Source organism: Symphodus melops, assembly GCF_947650265.1.
Source record: "Symphodus melops genome assembly, chromosome: 6".
NCBI classification, from domain to species: domain Eukaryota; kingdom Metazoa; phylum Chordata; class Actinopteri; order Labriformes; family Labridae; genus Symphodus; species Symphodus melops.
The window spans coordinates 20,062,694-20,081,295 of record NC_136696.1 but is presented as its reverse complement, the minus strand read 5'-3'; the positions used below and the strand labels follow the sequence as shown (position 1 = coordinate 20,081,295).

Genomic DNA, 18,602 nt, shown 5'->3' with positions numbered 1-18,602 from the left:
TGGGCCGTAGCTTGACTCTCTTCTGTTCATAGTGGAGCCTGACTGAGTTGAAATATAGAAAGAGTCCAGAGCTTGAAGGATTGTTGTTGACTCCTTAGCTATTCTCCCATTATCACATGCGGTGGTCAGTGTATTGTATTAATACTAAGAAAACATACTCCTACAAATTCTGAACTTGACACGCTCACAGTATAATGATAAGAAGAAGAATTGATTGGACATCTTCAGCTTGCACTTTATGACACAGGAAACTGAGAAAGTGGTATGTTGAATGAATTTGGCGGTGCAGAAACTTTTCCAGCTTCACTGTTGAAACAGACACTTATTGTAAACAGTGCAACAGTTAGGTGGGGGCCATTCTTACTAGATAGCTGTCAGCAGGCCCCTGGAAAAACACACGCACACACACACACACACACACACACACACACTCTGCCCAACTGCTGCTAATTGGAAAGGCTGCAGTTAGACTGTGAGGTCTAAATACTGTAGTGCTCTCATTATGTTAGCATGGAAGTGACTCTTCTGTACCTCTGCCATTACAGTGTGGGTGAATGATAGCCTTGATCCTCGCTGGACTGAGTAGAGTTTGGTCATGTTTTCTTTTGATTTGTAATGATGATTTTAAGTTTTCCTTGACTTTTTGAATCTTATCTGAAAAGGTTCTTGTTTTGGATTTCTCTGTGTGGCTGGAGGCACTTTTCATGGGGTGTTTAAAAGCAATTCTTGTCCTTTTTAACCAAAACTTCTTATTTTTGTTTTTAACTGGACTGTTTTGTGCAGCATGATTGGTTGTTCTGGTGTCACTCTGTTGGTATCATTTCACTGTTTAGACGCAGAGCTCAACTCTTAACAGCTGAATGTCTCAGTAATGAAGCTTGACTTTTTTCTAACATTCGTTACTTTTTTTTTTTTTTTGTCGCCCTCTCTTCTCTCAACAGTCACAATGAGCGGAAGGTGACCTGTAAGCATCCTGTCTCCAGCTTACCCTCCCAAGACAACTGCATCTTTGTCGTCAACGAACAGTAAGTCTCTTGTTTTTACTCTTAGAATGTCACTGGGTTGCATATTTGAGCGCTGTTGCAACTCCTGATGTGAAGACAACATTGCACAAGTCTGCGCCTGCCACCCTCTGTTTGAGGATCTTCCCTCTCAGTTCAGAGCCTCCTGGATGCTGTGCCTCAGAAATAAGACCAGACCTTTCTTATCAAAGCTTCTTTTTTTTAATGATAGTTTTTTATATGTTACATAATTAGGCTGCGTCTTACAAGTGAGAGGCAGGGTGATTCATCTTGAGATAAAAGGCTGCAGTGTATCACAAAAAGAAGGAGGAATGCAATGATTCACATTCACCCCTTGATTTGACCTGCACTAGAGTTCATGGCCTTTTGAGTTGTTGTGAGTACAAGGACGTTTCCCCTTATGTCCATGTGATCATCAACACAGCTTTTTAGCACAGCGGTCATCACATGTCATGCCGTGCCATATGACTTGCAAACCGAGGCCGCTCAACTTTCACTTTAAGGAGAACAACTATTTGTATCTGTCAGACTAAATTTAGTCCGTCTATTTGGGTGAGGAGAGCAGGGACAGATGCCGATGTAAAACACTGGCCTTTTCCGCAGCTTCCCACTCAAATTAACTTTCTACGATCCCAGTCTGTGAGTGTACTAAATATACACATATTATACTGTTTGCAGCACAACCCACACCCTGACACTACACTCACATTTCAATTTCCACCCCAGACGTCTTGCTCTTAACGTTACGCAACGTGTTTCGGCTCCGCTCAGTTTCTCATTATCCCTCAGAAACACCTGTCTGAGCAGATTCCTCGTATGTTGTTACACTGGAGTCGCATCATCACAACTGATGTCAATAATTTTATTGAGCAATGAATGCTAATTGAAATACGTTCTGCTTCGAGGCTTGACATTTCACTCCCCCCGTGGGAAATCAGGGCCAAGTCCAAAGGAAAGATGAATTCCCCTGATGGACCTCAGCGTGAGCATAAGTTCAAATGAAAGGAAAAAATGAAAAAAAAGGAAACTTATTTCTTGACTTAGCAAATTCATATGAGCTGCTTTTAGTGCGGATGGAAATGTTGGAACACAGGGCTGTGAAGGAGCATGTTGTGCCAGATATGTCACACTGCACTCTCTTAACACATTCCTCCACTCGCTGCGTTTTTCTCACATCTCTGCAGTTTTTTATTCAAGCTGAGGGCCACGACACGCCGCTGCTGCTGCAGTGTGAGAACTAATGAAGCAATTAGAACATCAACAATCACATCTTCTACAGGTCAACTTTTAAGATGGCAAGATCAACGGGATTCAAAACTTCTTCATGATGCAACGTTGTTGTTTTTTTTTCACAGTGCTGTTTCATCTAACAGTTGGCTCTTTTTTAGCCAAAGGAATGATCGGGGAATTCTTCATCCTGGATAAGTAATAAAAGGCAAAGACGGATTTAAGCTGGCACAGGGATAAAGCAGCCAGGCTGAAAAGCACTGCCTAATCTGATCTGTACTTTAAGTAAATCCTAAACACAAAATTAAATTTACAGTTTATATAAAAAGAGTTAAGGAGATCAAATACAACAATATCTCTGATAGGTTACTCCAAGCATAAAAACAAGTCAGCTGAAAAAGGAAGTGTCTTATTAAGACGATGGAACTGTTTTGAGATTGATTGTTGATTGTTCTGCTGTGAGACTGCCATAGTTTTTTTTTTTTTTTTTTTACACATCCATGATGAATGTGGGATTGTCAGCAGTGGCATCTTCTCCTCAGACTTCCTCTCCAGCATGCTGTGATTGAACTCGATCAGCTGGAGTCATCGCTTCGTCCGGTCACTCCTCAGTGAATGTGGTTCTCCTCTCAGAAGTCCACACGTCTGTAGACTCCACTGGGCATGTGCAAGCTGACGGGGAGTCTTTGTATGACTTCCATGGAAAGACATGTTTAACATGAGCTGAGCATCCGAGATTGTGTTGTTCAGGGGAAGACTTCAGATGACATCATTGTAGCTTTGCCTTGGATATTCTTCAAAGTATATTAGACCAGCACAGTGTAAACTATGAACAAGTATACACACTGATAAAGTAACGTATCCTCACCTGGAGAACAACGTGTATGTATGTTGCTGCTCAGTTTTCTTTTCCTTTAGAGTCTCAGTTAGCTGAAAGACAGCAGAGCAGAATGACCCAGTTCACATTACAAACACAATGTTTAAACGTGTTGACAAAAGCACTTATACTTTTGACTTTTCAAATGTATGAATTGATTGACTTTTTGACATAAAACATTTCAGATATTTTTGAAGTTTGAGTTCTAGTTGAAGTTGCTGAGTGAACAGCTTCAGCTACATGAGGTGTTCAGTTACATTTTTTTTTTTTAAACCTGAAGTTGGCTCATCAAAAAGCAGAATCTTTTTATGAAAAGCCGTAGTTATTGAGCCAACCACACGTGTGATCAAACCTTCTTCAGAATGGGAAACATTCAGTCAACACCTTTAAATCAGTTCACAACACAACGTGACTTAAACTCTGCAATCTTATCTTCCCTCTGCCTTGTAGTGTGAATTGTGGAAGTTTGTGTCATCCAGCGTTTAGCAGGTAAACACTTTGAGGTGCACATGGATGAGTGTGTGTTCTCCACATGTTTGTGTGTAACACAGGTGACCGTGTGTGTCCGTGTGTAACCCTAGCTGTCGACACTAACCACAGTCTGTTGCTTGTTGGAATGATGTTTTGCCTGATGATGACCTGTTACTGTTTGCATTCCAAAGTCCCGTCGGGGGCATTTTCTTGTCTGAACCATTTGTAGAGTGCATCTTTAACTTTTCCTCAGCTGACGGCCATCTTTTACATCTCTGCTGTTCATTCCACTTTGTGTGAATCGTCATGATTTCCTAAAAAAAAACACAACTCTGCCCTCTTGTTTGATTGCAGCGTCCTGACAGAAGGTTTCCTATAATTAACCCAAAGGCATAAGGAGTATGATCACAGCTCATATTTGATACACTGCTCAGATACGTCACCTTTTATAAAACTGCTGATGGTCCGTACAGGCGGGATAAGCACAGAGTAAGAGTCCTGATCAAGAATAACAATATCATGAGAACTTTAAGAATCAACAAAGCGGCAAAACATAACGCTCGAGATAACGCTCATCGTGTAGCTGCAGGGCAAGAAAAAAGAAAACCAGACCGCACTCTCACTAATGCCACAAGTTTAAGAACCCCAACAGTTCAACCTGGAGGTCTTCGTCTAGTAGGGGGCTTTGTTATGTCTTCCTTTTTTTGCATTTTAAATGACATTAAACATCTAACATTATGTTTTTCAGTACAGCTCTATATCTGCGTCGCAGAGATTTAAATCTTTATTTTTGTATTACATTTACTTTTGCAGCAGATCGGTTCGTTTTCTTCATTTTTTTCGAATTTTCTTTTCTTCCTGAATCAAAAGTAATACTCTTGGTTCGGTGGGCCACTGGTGGTCTTAAGTGATATGAAGTTGCACATTGGACATATTGACATTTAGCGAACGCTTGGTTTAGTGTGTTGGTATCTGTTAAACGCTCTGGGATCTGCTGCGTGATCTCAACCCACTGTATGCACTGTTTTCTTGAACTGTGCACGTCGGCCTTTTCTCCTTTTTTTGTTTGTTCATTAAAGACAAAATCTCAGGTTCAGCACCAAACAAAAGTGTTTGAAAGGCACCCTTATTTCTTTAGAAATGCTGTGTGGTCGTTTTAAAAATGCACCCTCAGCCGCTCAGTTCACTGTCCCCCCCCCCCCAGTGTGCTTAGAGAACCAAGCCTCAGTGGCAGTATAATCCCCCCTCACTCTTTTTACACACACACACACACACGCATGCACGCACGCACGCATTCATGCAAGCTGTGCAGGAAGAGATGCAACGCATTCATATACATGATGGCTTAGTCTTTCTATGTGAAACTGATTAAAGGGCTTTGTCTTATGTTAGAGCCCTCAGTGATAATTACAGCTGTTAATGTGCACATCTGTATGAGAGGATTATAATTGACTGCTTCATGGTATACATTATGTATTAATAACGACAATTTCATGTCACATTACCACAGCTGTGTTAGCAGCATCATCATCATCATAGTAGGTGGACTTCACACATATCTGGAAATTAAATATTAACGTGATCCTTTTAATGTTTAAACATTCTCATTGTATCATCCTCTTAAATAAAACTTTCAGATAAACTACAACTAAGAAAAGTGCTTTTTATTGAACAGTATTTCAGGAATGTTGTTTATTTTGGGACTCAAGTCAAATTCTACTGACTAAACACGTCAGTTTTGGGGGGGTCGCACTTTCATGTCATGGACGTGATGAACTAATGAGGAGTAAATGCTCGGGGGGTCGCTGTGTGCTGTTAGCACGTTCTCTCTCTTGGGGCACCAGCCTCCTCCTCCTCCAGACTTAAGGCATGTGGACTATGTGGGATCAAATGAGCACCATAAATTATCCCTGGGTGTCAGAGTGAGTGAGTCTGCCTGTGGACATCACACATGTCCATTGTGTTTGTTTGCAGGTGGAGGCCTGTGGAACAGCAGGGCATTGAGACAGTGTAAATGCATGCTCATTAAATCTTCACTGTTTAATATAAAAAGCTGAATGTGTTCTAAACTTGACTCCTGTTTGCCTGCTACTCAGGTAGATGTGGCCTCTACATTTCTGTTTTAAGATTTTTTTTTATTTTGGCCAGTTTCTAACCTGTCCACATTGGGATGGTACTTTCAGGGCAGAAGGATACCCTAACACAACATGTAACAGAAATGAGAAGGGACACGGTCCATGAGGATTCAGATATTTTACAGCACATAAGCTTGGTCACAGTTTCATCTTCAAACAGAAATGTGGAGAGTATGAAATGCTGAAGTGCCACATGCTGATGTCCTCCAAGTGGGGCGGACCAGGTTCGAAATCCGGCCGTGTGTGTCCTCCCCATTCTCCCCCGACTTCTGCCTCTTTCCACTGTCCCATTGTATTTGGTTGCATTGTCACTATGTAAAATAGTTTTAAGGACCCAGGAAGAAAAGCTGTTGCAATGCTGCAGCTAACGGGGATCCAGATAAACCAAACTTTATCTTCAATAAAGGCAATAAAATGCTTGAAGGACCAAATGGAATGTCGTCACTCGTACAGTCATTCCTCTCCTCCAGCCTCTCCTCTCTGAATCATACAGCTTTGATTAAATTTCATTAATGATTTCTTCTGACACTAAACATGCTGAAAATGTTCTCGCTCCATTTTGATAGTGATTACAGTGTGCAGAAGAAGAATCTAATGAATTACTCATCATTCAGCGGAAGGTGCATTCGTCACCCACTCGTCCACACAATCACTCGTTGACGGTGTTTCCAGGGATGTCTTGCTTCTACCCAGAACCTCCTTTTTTATAATCAGGCACTTCCAATGATATTTAGAAGAATTCAATTTCCTGCAAGAAATGCTCTTACCCACTTACTGTCCTCGCAGCCGTAAGATCTCAGGAACAAAAGAAACAATGCTACTTATGCCTTCGCTTGTAACAAAGTGTATATCGTGTCTTCTAACAACACATCAGACTGAATGTGGTCGTTTTATCTCAAGCGTCTGCAGGTCATTATCAGACATGTCAATATGCTGCATGGGACTCCTGTGATTGCTTCTTAATGTTGTGAGATCAGTGAACGTTGTCCTGCTCGTTCTCCCCCTTTGTCTCGTCTTGGTGTTGAACAACGTTTTCAGGTGTTGTCGACGGATGGAAAGTACACATAAGAGATAATGCATGGAGCACTTTTAGTGCCTCATTTATGATGAATGGACCCAACCAATGTAAAATCTGAAAATGAATGTATCTTTGATCTAATAGGCAGGTTAGATGGGGCAGTTTGCGGAGCAGTGTCGGCAGTATCTGTCCTTATTCAGTGACCCGAAACCAATGCATCAGAGAGATAAGATTTTTTTTTTTTTTCACTGCTGCAGTATTTCTGCTCTACTCTGCTTTTCCTGCCACGCTCCCTGAAGACGGCAGCTTTGTTCCCTTTCTAAAGAATGTAGGACATCTCCATGGGCCAGAGACAACTCATTTCACAAGGTGCTCTGTCCTATGGCCAGTGCATTGAACTTGCTATGCTTTCAACTTTAGCTTGAAAAACGTGAGCCTTTTTATAGTCATCCTGTCCTGATTCACTGCTGCCTTTCAGTACGTCAGGCCGACCATTTAAAGCTGTTAGAGTGAGGGGGGTGATGTATCTGCAGTGACAGGTTGGGATTAATTGGCGTGATTCATAGGCCCCATGTTGAGATCTCATTATATCAGTTTAAACGTCAGAGGAAGGACAGACAAAAAAAAAGTCTGCTTCCTCTTTCTCGTATCGAGGTCATAAGACAAAAATCTGCTGTTTTTATTTCTGACTGATGATTCTTCTTGGCATGTCTTTAATTCAGATCTGCCCCCAAAGTGTCGGCGAATGAAAAAAAGGAACGGCCAATAAGCACCATGAATGAGGCCTCCAACTACACAGGCGGCTCAGATTACGCCGCCAACCCCAGCAGCCCAGCAGGACGAGTGAGTGACACACGTGAAGAGGGGATTGTCACGCATGTCAGTGAAGTTTTGAAAACAATGAAGAACCAAAATGAATCATGTTTGGATGCCATGAGAAGTTTGAGAAAAGTGTTTTAATGATTTAGCTCAGCTTGATTTTCCTCCTTCATACTGTGGTTACAGCCCTCAAGACCTCCTAAAAAACTTCACAACTTTGGAAAGAGATCCAACTCCATCAGGAGGAACCCCAGCGCCCCGGTGATCAAGAGGAACTGGCTTTATAAACAGGTGAGGAAAAGGATATCTGCATGGAGATCTTCACATTTAGTCTGATATACCATTCTCAGACGTCGTTTGTCTCGACAGTTTGCATGATTGTCTTCTCATTGTGGGGTTAAGATACCCGATCACCTAAAGGGGAATTGCTCAAACTTCCTTAACTTTTCATGTTTCACCATCTTCAGGTCAAATTCTGTCCTTTTTTTAAAATTATTTTTTGGCTCTAAGTAAGAGCAGAACTCATTGAATTCTCACTGCACTAACTTCAACAACAGATAGCATGCTCACACACTTCACTAAGATGAATAATATATCACATTACACCCACAGAACACAGGCAGGTTTACATCTAACGGCGTCCTACACTGACATTTTCACTTGGCTGTACTTACACTTCAGTGCATTACTGTATCTAACAAACATGAACCATTTGAAACCTACTTTGTTTTTGTCCTTAGCTTAAAAACCCTTTCATGCACTGCACATAATCATATTAGTTTATTGTGTGGTTGCATATATTTGTAAAGTATTTGTACCGTGATGCTTTAGGAAATAAGCGTATAAGCAGAGGCATGAAACAAAGATTCTTTTCACCATCTTAAACTTGAAGAACTGTTTCTGTCGCCCACTCCCTGTATGATTAGCTACAACTCTTCTACCGATGAGCACAGAGGAAGCTTTTTGAAGTCTTCTAATTCTTCACTGGTTTTGCTCTGCCAGTCATCCAGAGCAGCAGCCCACTGTTTGAATACCAATCCCTCATCACGGCTCCTCGGTTACTTCCAGGAGTGTGAGAGGGGGCCTGCTCTCGGTCAGTCAGGACCCTCTCATGCTTTTTAAGTGGGAGCCTCATTTAGTTTAGATTGCAGCCTCCCGGTGCAGCTTTTGTGGACACACGATGGCTTCCTTTGGTCCAGCTGCCAGCTGCTTTTTCTTTGGGGACCTCGGTCAGGGTGACGTAGATCAAGGAAGAGACGCGCAAATCTGCTACCCTGAATAAAAGCTGGATTTGCACTTTTATTTTTCCTGCCTCATTGAAACCTGGAAGCTATTGAGCTCCTTGGCTGAGGAAAAGCTGCAGCCCTCCAGTTGATCCTTTGGGAGAACAAAACGCCACAGTGATTGATGTGATGGTGAAAGACCCTTTTTTTTTTTTCTTCCCCTTTTCTGCCTGAACAGACCAAGATCTGACGGAACGTTTGATAAAGTTCATTCACGAGCACTTTGTAAAATTAGTGGTTAAACCTTAATTGAATAGTGGGAGGCAGATGAATAAATGGACGCAATCATTTTTAAAAATATGACATTTGTGACGAGCCTCCATTATGAAAACGCTGAGCAGCATCTGCTATTGTGACTTCTTGATACTGATGTGTAAAACACGCTGGTTCATGGAATTGAATTTCCATTTAAAGTAAACTGCTGCCCACATGCTGTTTCACCATAATGACACAGTCGCCGAGGTTCCTCCCCCTACTTTTGTCTCCGGCTCCAATCCACCATTAAGGACTCTGCTCAACTTTTCCAATAAAGCAAACGGGGGGAGTTAATACCCTTTTCCTCACCCTTCATCCTTCACAAGCAGCAGCCTGAAACCCTTCTTGATCACTGCACCGCAGTACTAAAGCGCAACTTAAGCAAAGGAGGTGTTTTATTCCCACTTGAACAACTCGGTTCCCTTTTTAACGGTAAAGAGCTGGTTCTTTCATTGAAACAATCAAACTGTGATTATTCCAGACAGGCAAGGATCAAAGAATCCTGTCAACCAAATCATCTGTTTTCCAGGAATAGCACATTTTAAGTGGAAGAGATTGGCTGGACAATGTGGATGAGTCATTTAAATCAAGTGGTTTCTTGATGGCCTTACAGTCAGTGTGAAGCATAGCGTAGCAAATGAATGTTTGTTTAGGGTCATTCAAACCCAAATTGCAAAAATGAAAAATGCTTTCTGGGTCATTTAAATCTCTTCCCTCCAGTTTGTGGGCTAACAGCGGCTTTTTTTCCCTCTGGTGTCTTTTTAGGACAGCACAGGGATGAAGCTGTGGAAAAAGAGGTGGTTCGTGCTCTCCGACCTGTGCCTCTTCTACTACAGAGGTGAGTCCTGTCCTGCACTGCCGCTAACAACAACAACCATGGCTTTCCATGAGGGATTCAAACCCCGTGCCCTTCAAAACCACAAGCAGGACTATCTGTGATTGTTAATGAATCTGTGCTGAGCAGCCTGTGACGTCTAATTGAAATGGCTCACGTGTCGTCCGTTTGACATTTAAGCGATGGTTTTCCCCTGAAGAAAGCCCCAGCGTGGTTTGGATGCAGTCATAATGTGAAAACAGAAAGCGCAGCAGAAAATAAGGCTTTCTTGAATGTTCTGATGTTAAGTCATGGAACGGGTTTTCCAGAGACGGTGCTGGTTGGACGCAGCGGTCGCAGACTAATCTAGCACTTGCCTTCAGTTGCATACAACAAAACTTCTGAATCTAATGTTTAAACTGCTCCTCTTGTTCCACATTAGACGGACCACTTTCAAATTGTGGCTTCAATCATCCCCCTGAAAACGTGTGGTATTATAACGCTCTGTCATTTAGTGAAGTCAGCCTATCATTTGATAACCAACAAATAAAAACAAGCTTTTGACTGAAGTAGAAATGTAAATGTGTATTTGATCTTTGATGTGAATCAACTCTAACGCCTTCATAACAATCTTAGTCATGTTTTCTAAATGATAGGCTTGTCATTAGAGTCCAAGTCCAAACCTTTCCCTTTCCCTGGCTGCTCAGATGAGTATGTGCAAGCATTACACTATTGACTAAGCTGTTATTGAGCGGTTATTTCTGCTTCGCAGAACTAATATTCATGTCAAATATTGACACAGCTGTTTCCAGAGAACACCGAGAGCTTTCCTATGAACAACGCAACTGTTTACTGTGTTAGCTAACTGTCGTCTGTGTGTGTGTTAGGCTGCAACTAAACCGAAACAAACCTCGGAAAACATCCTTTTCCCCCATTCAACGCAGATACAGTCATCAGTTCTGCTGATCAGGATGACATCTCGTCTGTGTTATTTCTGCTGTCTGCCAGTCCTGTGGCCCTCATTCCGCCCACTGACTGACAAAAGGCAGCAGCGGACCCGAACGCTTTATCCTGACAGACGCGCAGAGAAATCCATCCATCAGCAGAGAGTGGGCAGAGAGGTCATGAACCGCGCTGCCCTTCACCAAACTCCTATCTGCTGCTGTTATCAGACTGTTACTGTGCACTCAGGCTCCCACTGTGTTCACTTCTGTTCACACTGCTCTGCAATATCCTCTGTGATTGTGTGCGTGCTGCAGAGATGTAGAGACTTCATGAATAAATAAATAAATGTGTTAGCAGTGGGCTTCAGGTACAGCTAGTGCTGCTCAACACATAAATACACCAATCCCTCAGATTATAGTCATGGAAGCAGGGCTCTTTAATATCGCTCCAGACCAGATAGTTTTACTTCTTCACCACCAAAGGTTGACCAGGGTTCTGCTATTAAATCTCCCTCCAAGTTTGTCTCTACATTTATAATTCTTCCCCCTTATAAACACCTACTGTAACAGAAACACCCAGTCAACATACATACATGCGCAGATGCAAGCCAGACAGAGTAAATGCACATGCGGAGCTGCAGCAGTCATTTGCCTGACAGATTCTGTTGTCTTGCACTGTTTTGGTTGGCAGTGCAGATTGCTTATATCAAATTAGGAGGTTCAGGCAGTTCTCTGCTTAAAACTCGGGACTCAATCTAATCCCCCCTGTGGAGAGGGCTCCATTGTCAATGTGAAGCCCTGTCTGCTAACTTAATGAGGATTAGAGCAGCCCAGTTGCATAGAACATTGAATCAATGGTGATTGGACACTGCTCAGCTGACTAATGCTCTCCTTTTTTTTTTTTTTTATCCGTGCAAATGAATGTTCCCCAAAAGAGTTAAGTTGATGTTTACTGGTGAGAAAAAGTCTCCTAAAGTGTGTAAAACTGTGTTGACTCTGTCCTTTTTCTCTGCAGATGAAAAAGAGGAGGGAATACTTGGCAGCATCCTGCTTCCAAGCTTTCATATATCCATGCTGTCTGTGGACGATCACATTAACAGAAAATATGCCTTCAAGGTCAGTGCATGTTTTCATTCCTGTCAAACGTTGTTAAGACTGCACATGGTTTAGATAAACGCACATAAGAGTCATTAGTGTTATTAAAGCTCTAATGAAATGAGAAAACTTCCTTCAGACCACTGACTTACAGTCCAAACGTGTTTTATACACATCCACTTGTAGCTTTACTTTTATTTTCTTTAGAAAGAGTTGACAGTGACGTTCTATCTGTGCACTGCAAGCACTAAGAGAGCAAAGACAGCTCCTGCAAGCAGTAATATGTCTGTGCTGACTGCTGCCACTGGTGTAGTACTAGAGCGTGGCAAAAGATGAGTTGGAAGGCCCCAGTTACAGGGCAACAGGCATATTTTATGTCGTGCTCCGCACTTGACTGTGGTTCCTTCGTAAACCCTGAGAGACAAAAAAAAAAAAAAAAAAAGTTGAGCTGCCAAACACAGACGCCCAGGAGTCTACCCAAGGTCTCTGCAACCACACAGCCCACTCCTTTTCCAACTTCGACCGACAGAGAGAGAGCAAGAGAGAGAGGAAGTAACATGAGAGCAGGACACGACCCCTTCAGTTTACAGAGATTCACTCAGGAATGGGATGACTTTTTTTTTTTTTTTTTACTTTAAAGTTTTTAATCTAAACTTTTCCTGTCCCCTGATGTCGTGGCCTAAATGATCTTGTCCTCTAAAGTTTCCTCGTGTGTCATTATAATTCTACGGAAGGAATAGCTTCAGACTTTGGTAAACAGGATATTGAGGTTCTTCACTAAACATTCTGTTTTTCTCTTTCTGCATCTGCCTTTGACAATAAATTGGTTTGTTTGCTGCGAGACAAACGGAGCATCTCCAGAACAGTCACCCACACAATGCACTCAGTGGTAAGTCCTCCACTACTCTGACTTATAAACTGCTCCTTTGTAGTGGTGGTGTGCATGGCAAAGGTGAACCGAAACTTGATTTTTAAAAGTCAGGATTAAAATCCAAAAACCTCCCAGTTGATGATTTATTTCTCTTCTCTCTCTTTCAGGTAACTTCAGGTTGTTTCCTGTCATCCGTCACTACAGGCCACACATCCCAACATGAGGACGTACTATTTTTGCAGTGACACAGCTAAAGAGATGGAGTCCTGGATGAAAGTAATGACAGACGCTGCACTTGTGCATTCAGAGCCAGTCAAAAGGTTTGTAGGAGCAGCACTAATGTTGCCGTTTTACAGAGCAGCTGTATTTCATTTGAAGCTGGGGGAATATGTTGGGGCTTTTTTTATTTTTTTCGCCTGAGTGGAGAAGAGGAGATTTGAGAAAAAAAAAAAAAGAAAAGGGTTTTTTTTCTCTTCTTTTTTTTTTTTTTTTTTTTTTTTTTTAATACCAGAATGATTGACCTTGTTTTCTTTTCTTCATCCTAATTCTTCTTTGCAGTATTTGTTTTTAAAGAGCGTACTCCCAAGTCCCTTGTGCTCTGCTGTTGCCATCTTTATTTTCTGTAATAGCTTTTCTTTATAGTTGACCTTCTTCATGCCATGTGCATGTGGGCATACCAACTGTAATTGCACGGTGCAGGTTTGTCGAGGGGATGTTGTGCACAGCTGTGCCGGCTGATCAGGATCACTGACTCATCAGGATGAGCTTTTTTTCTTTTCCTTTTTTACTCTCTGTGTTAAATGTCTGTGATTTGGCAGCTTGCCTCTCTAATGCCCTCTTTCTACATGGGCGAGCAGAGGCGTATTAGTAAAGTGCTTTGTAATTACACAGCCTGGTAGTGCCTGAAATCTGCTGAACACCACTGATAAATTGGACAGAGTGATGTTGTTTTAAGGTTATCAGTTTAAGAGAATTCTGATAACTATCTAGACTTTAGGGTAGCAACATTTCAAAGTGTCTACTGGCTCATATGTGACTGACTGATTCAACTTTTGATGTTAAAAGCAGGTGGGATTTGTTGACTCACTTTATTAAGGACTTTTGCTTCTGAGAGTCTCTCTTTCAAACAAGTGAGTGCACACAGACTTTTCATCGGGCTAACAGTTTCCTCCACTTGGCCGCTGGAGCCACATAAAGCTGGAGGAGACATTACGTGACTATTTTTGAAAGGATACGAGTGGAAACTGTGAAAGGATGCCTCCTCGTGCTAAACCCAGTGAGCCGTGCCGCTTCGGAGAGCGGGCCAAACTTTGAAGCTGTGACCTTGACTCTGGAGCAGTGGTGTCTTATTACCTCCGGAGACCTCCCTGAGGAGTACAGAGCTGGAGATAACGCTTCGAGAGAGGTTGCAAATGTGCAGGCCGTGTTTTATTTGAGATATCTAATTTCCTTTTACACGCCTGGAACAAAGATTATGCACCTCTGCCTGTTTTCTTTGCACTTTTATTCACAGCTGCTGCTGTTCGAGTTCCTGGTAGTGCATGAGGGTGACAGGATATTTCATTTATACTTGATGTTTTGTTTCATTATGGAGACGGGTCTTTCTCAACAAGAATGAAAGGGTTCACAAATGTATTTTTTTTAATCAAGTATTTTTTCATCTTTTTAATCGCCATAATTAAAAAGTACGTTTTCTTGTTTTTTATGCATAATGGAAATCACTCGTTGTGTCCTAATTGCTCGCACAGTTTCAGATTTTATTCTAAGGCTGCCTCTTTGTCTCTATCAGGCTGGACAGGCTAAAAGTGGAGCAGTGTGGACCACAAGAGATCAATAACGTGGCCAACAACAGGCCGCCGCTCACCCAGCCCGAAATCCAGAATAACGAGCGTAACCGTGAAGTGGACCATGAGCACGCTGCCTCAGTTCCATCCAGCACGGCCGAAGAAGAGAGGAAGCAGCAAGACGCTGAGCGCTACGGCTTCCAGAAGGACGGGGCCGAGCGAGAGCGTCCGCTGACCAAGATCAACAGCATCAAACTGCAGCCGGCTCAGGCAGCGGCCGTCAAAGCCAACATCGCCTCGCCACAGACTCCCGCGGAAACCGATGGGTTGCAACGCAGCCCACGGGTCAATGGGTCTGACGAGCAATGTCCGACTAATGGGACCAGAGCTCCTCCTCAGCGGAGTCCCCCCCAAGAGCCTGACCACGCCCTGAGCAGGACCAGCTCTATGCAACAACTGGAGCAGTGGGTCCGCACGCAAAGACGCAACCAGGACGATGACACCAGAAGGTCGGTTTGATCATGTGACCTTTAGCAGAGTTATTGATCCTCGCTTTCTCTCTTTAAATACAATCCTAAAGAAGTTGTTGAAGGTCATTCACAAGAGTTACACCATGTCCTACATATTTTAGATTTCTAAAGCATCTTTATTAAACTTGTTTTCCCTCTAAAGCTGAGTTAAAGCCAGGGGATTTACCCACTTCTCCCATGGTTTAAAATCTTTGATATTTGGCTGTTGAGTGTACACTAAGTAGATACACAATAGCAGAGCTGTTAGCTTGAGTTGAGACTCTCACCCTGCTGTGAGAGGCTCATTTTTAATTGGCGGAGATTAAACTTGCTCCGGCACCAATGTCTGCCTGCACGGCCGTCTGTCAGTGTGTCTGTCTCTCCATCTGTTTTTCTGTCTGACAGCTCTTCTTTGCTCTTTCCCGTTTGCTTGCATCACTCTTTAGATTTATTTATGACAACATGGAAGTGCGTGAATTGAGTTTGATTTATCATGGATATAATCACAACAAGACCTTGGACATTTATTTCCACATTGGTCCTTTTGTGATAAGTGTGCACTCTCTCTTTCTCATCACACACATGATCACCAGAAGAATATGTATTTCTATGTAATTACAAGCTTTTTTCTTTTTTGGGGTGTGTTGGATTTAAACGAACTGGTGAGCAACGATCTGTCAGGAAGTCGCCAAAGGAAGCTCTCGAGATGCCAGCTGCACTGACTTTGAACCCACTGAGCAAGTGAAGCTTTACAAAGCCTGGTTGGCACTGGAAAGCTTTCATTTGTCCATAGGAAAGCAAAGGGCCCCATTTGAATCTGTGTGAAAGAGACTTGAAGTTAGTTAGACAGCAGGCTATGATTGGAGGGTGTGGGTTAACATTGACAAAAAAAGATAATGGAAAAGTATTATTGATTCTAAAACACAGATCTAATGGAGCATGCCAGAAAAATTAAATAATTCTCTATCATAAACAGATTCAGAAATCTTCTTTATTCTCATCTGTCTTATCAACAATTAATAATATCTCATTGCTCATATGGATATCTGTTCTTTCTTTATCCTCAGCATTACATCATACCAGACGCTGCCTCGGAACATGCCCAGCCATCGGGTACCCTATATGCCTCATTATGGCGATGGCTACTGCAGTATGCCCAGAAATAGCATGGCGCAGCGGGACAGCATCTGCAGCATGTCCCCGTCTCTCTACGACCAGGCCCTGGGTCCCTCGCCAGTCGACAAGCGCCGCTCCATGCGCGACGACACCATGTGGCAACTGTTTGAGTGGCAGCAAAGGCAGGCCTACACCAGGCAGCCAGGCCTCTACAGCAACATGGCCAGTCCCAAGACCATGATTAACTTGTCAGAGCATGCTGCACCCAGCCATTCCATCCCCCCCTCGCCCTCCCATGGCTCCCTGTCAATGTACGGCGGCTACTCGCCGATGAGATCCTACAACATGAGCAGCGCTCGCTCAGAGGTATCCTCGCCCATCTATAGGAGAGACATGAGCATCGACAGGCGGCTCAGACAGCAACCCAACAAGGTGATATAAATAGATGCTAATATATGGAGCTTCAAGCACAGAACACCAAGTATTTCTACGTACCTTTTTAGTGGTATGAGCTTTGATCAGATGGTATGTAGCTTTGTAGCTATTTATAGTTCCATGTGCTCTGATTTATAGACATGTATCCCTTTGAATGGAGCTGAGCTGAATCTTGTTTTAAAAGCCACATCTTGTCGCTTGTCGTCAGGGTTAGAACATGTTGTCATGTCAAAAATTCCCATCAGAATTTCACTTCATAAAAAACTGCACTTTGGATTGTCTACAACAGAGACCCTAAAAGCTGAGAGGTTTTTCAGGATCAGGTTCATTTAAACAGACATGGAATTTGTCTTGGTGTATTGGTGCAAAAGAAGTTAACAAAATTAGCAAGTACTGAAATCAAATGTAGGATGCTATTACAAATATATAAAATAGAATTCAATAATGTCAAATATTAAAAAAAAAAAAAAAAAAAACACAATAGGTGCAGGAGAGAGCATGTAAGAAAATAAATGTTAATGTAACCCATAAAAAGCTGTTTCAGCCTCCACATTCCTCCTGATGTTTTTTAAAAGCTCACTCCCTGTTCCGAGCGTTACAGTGAGCAAGTCATTTTCATGAGTTTTAAACAGCTCACACTGTCATTCATGAATGTGTTATATCCGCAAGCTGAACAAGTCTAAACAGCTAATGACCTCTAAAGGTACGCAGCGGTGTTGTGCTGTATTTCATTGGACTCTTTGCCTGATCAGGATTCATGAAAGCAGTCGTTTTCTGTTTTTGTTCTCTGTTGTTTGCAGCATTATGCCTACCCACCTGATAGAAGATCTATGCCTGCAGGGATCCCAGTCCAGACTATCACTGCGCAGTCCCTCCAAGGCAAAACCGTGAGTCTCTCTCTATGTTGTCCCCATATGCTTGTGTGACTTTGTTCTGACAGAATTTCCGTACTGCACCACAGGGTCATTTTCAGGCCTCGGCTCGACAAGCTTCTTCATTCGGGTTTTATTGGACTTCTTTTTCTGACAAGGCTCCCTTTCTCCTTCCTGCTCTCTGTCCTTCACTTTCCTCCAAAACGACATCGTGACAGAATCTTTCGAGACAGATTCAGGCAGGACTCAGATGTATGTTCCAAGCTGAAGAATTTAGGGTGTTTCTCACTTCAGGAGCTCCTTTGACTCGCTTCACATCAGTGCAGACTTAAAAAGCCTGTCACTCAACAGCTCCCTAAGCCTGATCAGGAATTTATGTCAAAGCTGCGCACAGAACTGTGTCCTCATGGAGCTCAGAGACTGTGAACTGAATGCTTAACTGTTCTTCTGACTCGAGTGGTCGTGTGGAATTTGCATGCTGCTGACTGCAGTAACACCTTGGATATTCTCATGGTCCTGAGATGCATGGAAATTAAACACCTAGATATAACAACGTTTCACCTTTAGGACTCTGATTCCTCTTAATCTCCTTTCCTGGTGTTTTCTCTCCTTTCCTTTCCTCTCCCACTCCCCCTGCGGTGTCCCTGCTTCCTTGTGGCCATGCCCCCCCTCCTCCTCCTCCTCCCACCCCTGCAGCCTGAGGAACTGACTCTGCTGCTGATAAAGCTGCGGCGGCAGCAGGCAGAGCTAAACAGTATCCGGGAGCACACTGTAGCACAGCTTATGCAACTAAACATGGATGGCAACAACCCAAAGGTCAGGCCCCCAGAGATTCTCCTGCAGGGGTGTGTGTTCCTGCGTGCATGTGCGTGTGTGTGTGTGCGTGTGTGTGTGTTTGTATGCCATCTTTACCCACTACTATTTATCATCTGGATGGAGAGAATTCTTTTTGGCTCGACACATGGATGATTAATGTAAAAGAGATGCACTGTAGTCGATATTCTCCCCAAGGGCTACGCTTTGGCATATTTAGAGATCAGCTCTCTCTCTTTTAA

The 18,602-nt window shown here is 42.8% G+C and overlaps 1 protein-coding gene across 16 annotated transcripts in view; it reads left to right on the top strand.

The window, feature by feature from the left end:
* The window catches only part of LOC306826024 (pleckstrin homology domain-containing family A member 5-like), a 68,810-nt gene that overhangs the window by 34,452 nt on the left and 15,756 nt on the right, over window positions 1-18,602 (top strand). For 8 of the 16 annotated variants that reach the window (XM_079347069.1, XM_079347064.1, XM_079347058.1 and 5 more), the window contains exons 4-13: window positions 942-1,025; window positions 7,473-7,593; window positions 7,756-7,860; window positions 9,873-9,945; window positions 11,881-11,981; window positions 13,036-13,151; window positions 14,621-15,124; window positions 16,192-16,672; window positions 17,476-17,562; window positions 18,244-18,363. In XM_079347069.1, coding sequence (XP_079203195.1) covers window positions 942-1,025; window positions 7,473-7,593; window positions 7,756-7,860; window positions 9,873-9,945; window positions 11,881-11,981; window positions 13,036-13,151; window positions 14,621-15,124; window positions 16,192-16,672; window positions 17,476-17,562; window positions 18,244-18,363 — 1,792 coding nt within the window. Of the gene's footprint in view, window positions 1-941; window positions 1,026-7,472; window positions 7,630-7,755; window positions 7,861-9,872; window positions 9,946-11,880; window positions 11,982-13,035; window positions 13,152-14,620; window positions 15,125-16,191; window positions 16,673-17,475; window positions 17,563-18,243; window positions 18,364-18,602 lie in introns of all 16 variants that reach the window. The other 8 variants (XM_079347068.1, XM_079347067.1, XM_079347066.1 and 5 more) reach the window with 3 other exon arrangements.